The sequence below is a fragment of the Crocodylus siamensis genome, unplaced genomic scaffold, assembly GCF_052110815.1.
Source record: "Crocodylus siamensis isolate JL-2025a unplaced genomic scaffold, ASM5211081v1 HiC_scaffold_545, whole genome shotgun sequence".
NCBI lineage: Eukaryota > Metazoa > Chordata > Crocodylia > Crocodylidae > Crocodylus > Crocodylus siamensis.
The window spans coordinates 1,826-12,341 of NW_028324953.1; the positions used below are offsets into that span (position 1 = coordinate 1,826).

Below are 10,516 nucleotides of genomic sequence, written 5' to 3' on the forward strand. Positions count from 1 at the left end.
AGAGGCTTGTCTGGTCTTTTGTGGTTTTTAAACCTGAAAGCTTGCTTAATAATTGTTTTTAAACTATTTAAGTTAGTCTAATAAAAGGTACCAGAGTCACCCAAAGAACTTTGTCTGCCTATGTCCTTAGACCAACACAGCTACAACCTACACCCTAGTGCACAAAGATAAAAATGAGACAAAAAGGCTCTGGAGGAAGCACATACTATTTTGTACCCTGATATTTCATTCTACCTTACATCTAGACATAAGGTTTATCCTCCAGGCATCCCACAGTGAAACACTATCCCATTTCCCCCTGCTGCTGATGGTTTCCCTGCACACAGGCTGCTTCTGCTCCCCTCCCAGCCCCTACTCCTGGCTTCTGGCACTCCCAGTGCTGCAGGCACTGGGCTCTTTGCATTCTGGGCACTTGCTATAGCTTGTGGCACTGTGGGACTGGAATCGCAGTAGGCAGGTACAATCACAGAATCATAGCAAAGTAGGACTGGAGGGACCTTAGGAAGTCATCCAGTCCAAAGCCCTGCCTAAGCCGTCCCTCCTAAACATCCCTGTCTAAACCATTCCAGACAGCAAAGCTCTCTTGGCCCCTTTGGCCACTGGGATTGGTCCATGCCTCTTGCCAGCCCCCAGGCTAGTCGTGAGGGGAGCCTGGAACTCCCCCTGGCTCTTGCAGGGTGTCAGAGCAGGGCTGAGCAAATCTGCTCTCAAGAGGGAGCATGTGTAGATGTCTTCCCAGGAAGGATTACTGCACAGGATTTTATTGTGCAGTAAGCCGATATCAAATTAATAGTACATGCAGATGCACTCTGGAAGATGATGGCTACAGAAGCATACTGGCAGTTCTGGGGCTGGCTCCAGGCATGCAGAGACGTGCAGCGTGTGGTGCCACAGACCTCTTTGTGGCACTAGGTACTGTATGCCTGGCACCCTAAAACATAAGCTGTACATCAGATTTGTAGCCTGGGGCAAATTTTACTACCAGAAAATCCCAGTCGTAAAAAACAAAGCATAGCAGAACAAAGTGTTGTGATGCGCAGCACAGCAGTGTGAACTGGCAGACATGGAGGCTTAGTCATCCAGGCAGATGCTGTGCCTGCCAGCCAGAGCATCTCTCCTCCTCCAGTTCTGCCCCTCTCCTCCAGCATGCCAGAAGCTGGGAGAAGCAAGGAAACGCCAGTTTCGTTAAAGCGGGGCATTTTGCCCCATACCAAAAGACACATTCAAGCATGTGAACAGAGCCAAAAGGAGCAGCACAAATCTGTGCTGCTCCTCTTTCTGCCACTGCAAGCACAAGCCCTTGCATCTTGGGGCATGCCCTATGGCCCTGTCCAGATGAGCATGGCCATGCAGTATGTGGTGCCACAAACACATCCTTTAAGTCCATTTTAAAATGACATCCTTACACCAAGAATACTTGCTTTCCAATTAATTGCAGTTGCAAGTATGTCACAAAGCTATAAACAACTGACATTTGCCTGGTACCACAGCTGACAAACTATTTGACCAGCTCTGTTAACCATAGCTGTAAGGATGTCACTGTCTATTCTTTAATTAAACCTAGTTTCTAGGGGTGGAAGGGACCTGAACAGATCATCAAGTCCAACCCCCTGCCTGGGGCAGAATTGTGTGTTGGGATCATAAGAGCCCAGCAAGATATCTATCCAATCTCCTCTGGAAGAGCCCCAAGGAAGAGGAGAGCACCACCTCCCTTGGGAGTCCATTCCGGAGCCTAGCAACTGTAACTGTAAAGTAATGCCTGCTGATATCAAGCCTGAACCTGCTCTCAATCAATTTGTGGCCATTATTCCTTGTTATCTCAGGTGGTTGCTGGGGGAACAGAGCCTCCCCTATTTTCCTCTGGTCCCCCCAGTGAGTTTAGAGATGACTAGCAGAACCTCTCTCAGTCTTCTCTTGTGGAGGCTGAATAGATTCAGGCCCCTTAGTCTATATTTGTAGGCCTGGCCTGCTGCCCCCTGACCATGCAAGTGACCCTCCTCTGGCCCCTCTCAAGGTTAGCCACACCCCTCTCAAAGTGCAGTGCCCAGAACTAGACTCAGTACTCCAACTGAGGCCTGACCAGTGCTGCATAGAGGGGAAGGATCAGCTCCCTGGACCTGCTTGTGATACCTCTGTATTAATTGTTCTGTTCTGATTCTCTATTTGAAGGTGCAATTAATGAGCTGAAGCTGAGCCATGGAAAAAACCGCTGTTCTGGGATAGTGGAAGTGAAGTATAATGGTCAGTGCATGAAGCTGTGTTTTACAGCCTCTCAGTGGAGCCATGCTACAGTAATCTGCAAACAGGTGGGCTGTGGACCTCCAATGAGTGTCCATGATGCTTCACACTTCAAAGAAGATTTCAAACCGTACTTGATGGTAGGAGATGTTTGTCATGGTAATGAGACAGCACTTGAACAATGCAAAATACCAGATCTGTATCCAGAATCCACATGTTCCTCTTCTTTCTTTGCTGGAATAACCTGTACAGGTAAGAATTCATCAACCACATGCAGGAAAATCACCACTGCAAGAAGAGATTGTTTGCCATTCCTGTGAATTATTTAAGTATTAAATAACATTAAAAAGGGTATGTATGTGTGTGTTGGAAATCCGGATTGTGGAGATCAACACATTCAAATTTTGTAAGCTAGAAATAGGGAGTTTAAAATGTTTATACTCAATTCTCTGAAAACTGGAATATACTGAATTAACAGGTACACCTATCTGAGGTTAGTTCTGTTCCCTCTGGAGCTGAAAGTAGCTAATCTGTAACTAAACTATGAAAGAAAGAAACAATGGAAATCTTAGTATACAAATACTAGGAACCTGGGAAACTGGATACACTGTGATACAGGACAAAAAATAATAAATGTAGAATTAATAGACTTGTCATAAAATAATCATCATGACTGGAAAACTAAGACTGGAGGATACATCCTGTTTATTCAGGAAAGATAGAAATAAAGATGAAGTTGCAGTTTGATTTCCATATCAATAGTCTGATACATTACATGTAAGAAAGAAAGGATAAAATGGATAAAACATAACGTGATTGGTCCAAAATGCCAAAAAGGATTTTTGAGGGGTAGCGTGAGGCTACAAGGGAGTGCAGCCTTCTAGGCCTTGCTAGGGACTAGGGTCACTCTCTCCCAGTCTTTTGTTCCTAAGTATATGACAGTTGGGCAAAGGTAAGTAGTTCTTGTTTAGTGTGGGACAAGTAAAAGCATGGGCAAGGAGGCATCTTAGTCTAAGGTCCTGCCCCTGCCACGGGAGGTGGAGTGGCCTCCCAGCTCCTGCAAGGACCATAGTTGTGACTTTGTGACTTTGTAAATGGAGATGGGTCACCTGTAAGTGGAGATAGATGCATATTTGAGACCTGCGGGTGCATGACTTCTGCAGCATCTTTATGGGCCCTCTTAGACATTGCAGTCCCATGACAAGGAACATGTCTGCCCAGGGGCCGTGACATGTGTGCCCAGAGGCTACGAGGCACTTACTGGATGAATTGCTGGGTAATAAATAGAGCACCAAGAGCACACTGTCAACAGAACTCATGCTCTTGTGTATTCATCAGCCCTGTCTGCAGGTTGAAGGCAGACACAAGGTGATCCATGGATTCCTGCTTGGTGCTCATGGACATCTTGAATGTTTGCTCTGTGTGTGACACAATGGTCACTCTTTGGCATCTGCATGCTGCTTGGTGAACCACATACTGGTGCACCTCACTATTTTGATCCTGTTCCTGCCCATGGCCAAGCACAGGTGGTGGTACCCTCTCTGTTTCTACCTCCATTGCCTGGCCTCCATAGTGCAGGAGCAGCCGTATTATAGCATAGAAACCAAAATATCCATTTTTGTGCAGGCATGTGTCTTCCTTTGTTTGGAAGGTTTTTATGCACCAAGCTCTGACTGTATCCTTGGCCTGTTATCTAGTTAGGAGGTGTCACTGCCACCATTGTCAGGTGTTTGGCCTAACAATACAGGAGGATGTAGAGGAGTTCATTGTTTTCCTGGCTGTTGCCTTGATAGGGTGAAGAACTCCACAGCAAAGTTGCAACTTCTCAGGCCATCCAGCTAGTGGGCAGGCCTACTCACTCTGTAGACTCTCAGTATGGTAAACTGTCTCTCCCCTGTGCTCCCTATGGACCTGGGGGAGTAGGGATTGTAGTCAGGAATCCATTAGGGAAACAACTACGTTGTATAGTACTAGAGTACAGACAGGGCCCCTATGACCTGGGGGTGCTAATGAAACACAGTGGGCAAATTAAAGGTGGTAGGGGAGGTCTGCAGTGTGTAGTCTTTGCATTGGGACTCCTGGTGCCCCTGGTCTATAAGCACAAGATGCTGGAACCCTGGCCAGTGTTACCTTGCTCCAACTGACCCCAAAGTGGAGGTGGCACATGTACACTGGTGCTTGAGGTAAACAGACCAGAGTGGAAAGGAACAGAAGAATCAAATCAAGTTTGGGAAAGGGCTAACGAGCTACACAATCAGAAGTGAAGCATGTAGGTCAAAATCCAAGATGCATCAAATGTATTTCCAGAACTGTGAAAAGTATGTGGAATAAACAAGATATGCTGCCTGGAAGCACACAAAGAATGTCGGGAGACCAATGTGACTGCATAAGGAGATCCTAGGATGCCTCAAATGCAAATTGAAAGCATACAGGCATTGGAGAAATTCAGGTCACCAAAGAAGCCTACCAGGATATTGCAAAGGCGTGATGGGTCAAAATCAGGAATACAAAGATAAAGAATGAGTTACACCTGACAAAGGAGGTAAAGACAAGAAGAAGAGATTCTGTAGGTGTGTTGGCCAAAAAAGAATCATCAAGGAAGTGGTGAGTCTACTGTTAACTAGCCAGGGGGAACTCTTAATGGTAGATGCAGGGAAGGTAAGGCTACTTGATAGCTACTTTCCCTCAATATTCACACACACACACAAAAAAGCCAGTATGGTGTCCATTATTGAAAAAAGGCCAAAAGGAGGACCCAGGGAACTACACAATGGTTTGTCTCCCCTCAGTATGTGGGAAATTGACAGAGCATATCCAAAGGAAGGCCATTGGGAAGAATCTGAAGTAGGAAAGTGTCAAGAGGAAAGAAACTGAGGGAAGAAGCTTCCTGAAAAAAACCCAAACCCTTCTCCAGTGTTTATCTTAAAAGAGATGCAGACCACAAATGTCAGGGAAATCCACTTGCAGAGTGAATGCTGGGTCCAGACTGATGTGCACCACACCTTGCTGCATATTTCCAGACCCAAAGAGGGGCAGCCCAGAGCAGAGCCAAGCATCGGGAAGCCTGAAGTGGACAATAACTCCTCTCCTAATGGCAATCTGCCAGGAGTAGAGCAGGAGACCTTTACTAGGCAGAGCATGGGTGGGGTTTGGACGAATCCCAGAGCAGCAGAGGCCGAGAACAGCACCGGGAGAAGTACGCTGCCGAGAAGAAGACTTACCTAGTAAGTAAGTCCAGATGGAGTGAGAGGGAGAGAGAAGGGGAAGGGGAGGGGGAGGAGGAAGAGGAGGGAGAGGGAGAAAGTGGGGCTGGGAGGCCCATTGAAGGAGAGGTGAAGACATCATCGCATAGGGGGCTTAAGTCCTACAGCGCCTATAGTCAACCAAAAGGCTGATCAGAAGCAGCAAGGAAAGTAACTACTTAGGTGGGTGAAGGGAATGCTGTGGATATAGTGTATCTGGACTTCAGCAAACTTTAAATGTGGTCCCACTTTACCTGAATGGGATGCTGGGGAAGTCAATCAGGTCCCCCAGTGGCTGCATCAGTGGCAGCAGCAGCCCCAGCCAGAAACTGTGTGCTGGCTGAGCCATACCCTTTCACACATGAGGTGGGAGTGAAGCGCAATAGGGTATGTTGGGGGTGGCGGGTGGGAGAGGTATGCGTGTATATATAGGCACCTTGCTCCCACCCTTGTGGGTGTAAGGGCTGGCTGGATAGATGGATAGTTAGATGGATAGATTCATAGACGCTAGAGTCAGAAGCCATCCCAACAGATCATTGAGTCTGACCCCGTGTCTTGGCAGGAAAGAGTGCTGGGGTCACATGACCCCAGCCAGATGTCTATCCAGCTTTCTCTTGAAGACTACCAAGATAGGAGAGAGCACCATCGCTCTTGGAAGCCCATTCCAAGTATTGGCCACCCTTTCCATGAAGAAGTCTCTGGTGAATGGGCTTCCAAGGGATAGTGGGCATCTGCCGGCTGGATGAAACTGGGTCCAGCCCATGGGTTGTATGTTGACTGCCCCTGGGTTAGATTATGGATTTGTATAGGATAGTTTGGATAAGGGAGATTCTGCCTCAGGCAGTGGTTGGACTAGATAACCTGTGGGTGTCCCTTTGAACCCGAATTCTCTAAGATTCTTTGACATAGTTCAACAGGTTTTTCTTGACTGTTCCTGCAAAAGGATGGCAGTCCCTGATGACTTTGACTGTTGGAGAGGGCAGGCAAGCTGCAGCGGGCCACCAGTACATCTGACTCTTCCCTGGAATGTTAGGGAATTCCTAATGGTGTACCTCAATACCCAGTATGCAGTGTGGGGCAGTGGGGGGCTCCAGGGATTGCCCTCCCACCTGGCAACACCTGATGAGTGGGGGTTTTTTAAGGACCGGGAGCTGGGGTATGTGGGGCAGCCGTGGGGGTGCTGGGGGAGTTGGGGGGGGGGGTTGGAGGGGCTGGGGCAGCAGGCAGGGGCTGGGGGCGGGCACAGGTCCCCCCATGGTGCCCACCCCCAGCCCCCAGCCCCAACTCCCTTACCCTTAGTACTTACCAGCTCGTAGTCTGGCTGCAGGTCCCTGCTGCAACCACCGGGGACTCTCCGGATCATCAACGCTCTCTGAATATTTTCAAGAGGTTCAGAGAACTTTGAATCGATTCAGACCTTTTAATTTGTCCCCTGATTGGATTTGGATTCAGAGGTTCAGCCACTGGATCGAGCTGAATCTCCTCTGAATCAGATCACCACCCGAAGCTTCACATAGCCCTAGATGACTTCCCTGGTTTTGCTTCAGATGCATGGGTGGATGCACACCAGCGTTTGCTTAGCTTTGCCAGCCTTAAACTTCTGGCCTGTAAAGTAAGGTAGCTGTAATGAGGTCCAGTCCAGTGCAGCTGAAAGGCAGAATGACTGTACATGTAGTTTGGGCTTACTGGGATGTCAGGCAAAGAGGAAAGATCTAAGGCTATGGAGGCATATATCTTGACTTAAATTTCCCAGGTTTGGGGTGGAGTTTTGCTTAATTCAGCATTCTGAATACTCCCCTGGTACCACCAGGAAACCCTAACTCTCTCTCAACAAAGCTTTGTCTTATGGACATTCCAAGGTCTTGTCTTGAATCCCCTTTTCTTATAATAGAAATAGAACCATTATTTGAAGGAGTTAGTGGTCATTTCAGGAGTTCCCCTTTAACATGTAGTTTTGCAGTTCAGAAGCTATTGGTCTGAAGGGAAGCTAATGGATACTATGAAATCCCTAAATAATTGTTCCCCCTCTTATACATAGATTCTAGTGAAAATGTGAAATGTTTGAGTGTGGAGTTGCTGATAGTACCAATGATAGAAATAACAGACATAGTTTACATCCAATTATTATTATTACTATTATTATTGTTTATTATTATTATTATATTATCATTATTATTGTTATTTTATGGCTACATTGCAAGCTTCAGGTAGAGGTACCATTTACCTCAACTTTGTACAGGCTAGTTTTAGTATGAATTATCCTGAATATACTCCAGACCTGAGGAGCAGGGAGAGTAGATATGCCTCTCCAGCCCACCTCTTGAATCTGTGCAGCCAAGAGGAAGAGATGCATGGGCCATGAAGAAGAGATGCTACAGTGAGGTGGCTGTTGCTTTGTAATGGAAAGGGCTGTGGGTCCTAACCTGGCCCATTGTCCCAGTGGGGTAGGAATTTCTGCTCTGTTCTCCACCTGTTTTGCTCAATTGAATATTAAAAGCAAGATATAGTGGCTCAGCCATAATTTGTAAATGAGCTTGGTGACTGTGTGGTGCATGAAATGTATGAAAAGGTCATCTCATTCTCTGACTCCCTTGTGACTTAGATAGCTGTGAAAATACGTTTGTACTGTTAAGGTAACCAGCACCAATAGCAGAAACTATTTTAATAGGAGCAGATAACTGGCTGGCTCTAAATGCACAATTCAAGCTTCATGGCTGATGAAACAAACAGGGGAGAGAACCTGTCCCTTCTTGCAACTTCAGTGTTGAACTGTGCATATCCTGTGCTTACTTCATATGTGCCACAGGAAGCAGGCAGAAGCAACTGAGTAAATTAGCAGAACTAAATTAGACATAGTGAATACACTAAAAAATCCAGGAAACAGATTTAGAAATGAATGCCAAAAGCCATACACCACTGATACTTGCCTAAACCTCTGTTTGGCATCTGCCGCTTAATGAGCTTGGGTAAGAATAGCTATGGGATATGACTCAATGTGCTCTTCTCTAATTCTGTCCTGCTTCTCTAATTGAAGGTATATACAGTGGCGTGAAGCTTATGAATGGTAGCAGTCCATGTGCTGGCAGAGTGGAAGCAAAACTTGGCAATAACTTGATGAAAGTATGTTACCCTGTTGCATCTATAAAACGGTTGGCAGTAATTTGCAGAGAACTTGGTTGTGGATCAGCAATGAGTTTCCACAACCCCAGCCATTTTGTGGAGGATTTCAGACCGTACATAATTTTCACAATTTTTTGTCATGGCAATGAGACAAGAGGCTCAGAATGCAAGAGAACTTCCTACACTGTGGAGTCAACATGCCCTCCTTCTTTCTACACTGGAGTCACATGCTCAGGTAAGGAGTTAGACATCCTTCCACCTGTCAGGAAACTGCCATGGAAGAAAAGGGACTGAAAAAAGAACGTGTCTCATCCTTCTGAAACAACAGGGAAGTGAGTCAATATCCTCAACTCCTATAACTGTTATGCTCACTCAGTCTTTAGAATCCCTTGATTAGCCTAAGTTCACTTCTCCCAATGGCATATTTACTATTTACTGTTTATAGGTTTTGACTCCATTTCAAATCAGAAACATTGTTTGCATTTAAAAAGCTATTGTATCTGATCATCTAAATTGTATTATGGACATGTCTACATGTTGACCTATGGCATAGTAAACACTTGCATTGTGCCATGTTCATGGTGCATGGTTAGGTTTAGCAGCTACTTTGCCTTCGTGGTGCACTAAAATGAGGGAGTGCACAGCTGTGGCTAAGTAGTTGCCAGTGACATGTAGATGCATGTCGTCACTGTATTGGTGTAAAGTGTCACTATGGTGACATAGCGCATCACTGTGGTGATGTAGCATGACGTGTAGATGCTCCCCATATGTAGGATCAGAGAATCTGTACTGGAATTCTGTATAATTCTGTTGCATCAATAATGCATGAATCTGATGTCTGCTTTCCTCATTGCTGTCCTGGGGAACTCGAGCGAGCAGGTAACTAAGCATAGTAGTAGCTGTAGAGAATTCCTTGATGCAACTACAACATCCTGATATTCATTTTCTCCCCAGAGCTTTATCTGAACTCAAATAACTCATCTAATTACCTCCCAATCTAGGTATTCATCTCCACAATCACTCTGGCTGTTAGAATGCTCCTCCCAATACCGAGACTGAATTTTTCTTTTCTTCGAGCCTTATGTCGTTTTTTCCAGCTGTGCAAAATGAATGTGAAGTGTTTCCAAATCATAACTCTTTTACTCACATTGCTATTAGAATTGGCAATGAGGGTGTGCATAACTTTTCACAAGCACAAATCATTCATGTTGCAAGAGAGTGAAAGAACAGATCCTTAGCTTTCAGTTTGTAGCTAGTACAACTTGTCTTTCTTCCTCTCTTGGCTTTTCTTATTCCTTCTTCTGACTTACTTACTGTATTCTTTCTTGTGTATCACTGGTAGGATTATTAAAAGCCGTTACCTGTTCAACTGGAAGTGGAAACCACACAACTTTTTGTTAACAATTAGTAACAGTGTAATACACAATATGAAAATAATTAATCAGAAAACAAAGTATTTAATAATATAGTCATGTGCCCTATTCCTTGTGATTGGTTAAAAATTAAATAATTGAGAAGTAGAAAAATAATTAATGCGGACAGTTAATTCCCTATTTTAAAACAATTTTGAATGCAAAAGGTTTGAAACAATTATCTGCATTTACTAAAGGCTGAAATGGAGGGCAAGGGGTTTCAGTGTTCCATTCTCTGAAGGCTTGATTGACTCTAGGTGACACACAGCCCCGGCTGATTGAAGGTGACAATGCCTGCTCAGGACGTCTGGAAATAAGACTTGGACACACTTGGGCTAGAGTCAGTGATTCCCACCTTGATCGTAATGCTGCCAGTGTGATTTGTAATGAGCTACAATGTGGAGCAGTTGTATCAATCACAGGAGGAGCTCACTTTGGAGAAGGACAAGAGCCAATCTGGACGGAAGAGTTTCAGTGTGTGGGAAATGAGTCTCATCTCGCGTA

At 45.4% G+C, this 10,516-nt stretch overlaps 1 protein-coding gene across 1 annotated transcript; it reads left to right on the top strand.

Moving 5' to 3' along the window:
• Positions 1–2,169: 2,169 nt before the first annotated feature.
• Positions 2,170–8,600, top strand: LOC149851669 (scavenger receptor cysteine-rich type 1 protein M130-like; the record flags this gene model as incomplete). Its single annotated transcript, XM_090030509.1, has 2 exons — positions 2,170–2,490; positions 8,515–8,600. Coding segments are annotated over 2 exons (407 nt in total), but the record flags the coding sequence as incomplete, so codon positions are not given.
• Between the last annotated feature and the right edge of the window lie 1,916 nt (positions 8,601–10,516).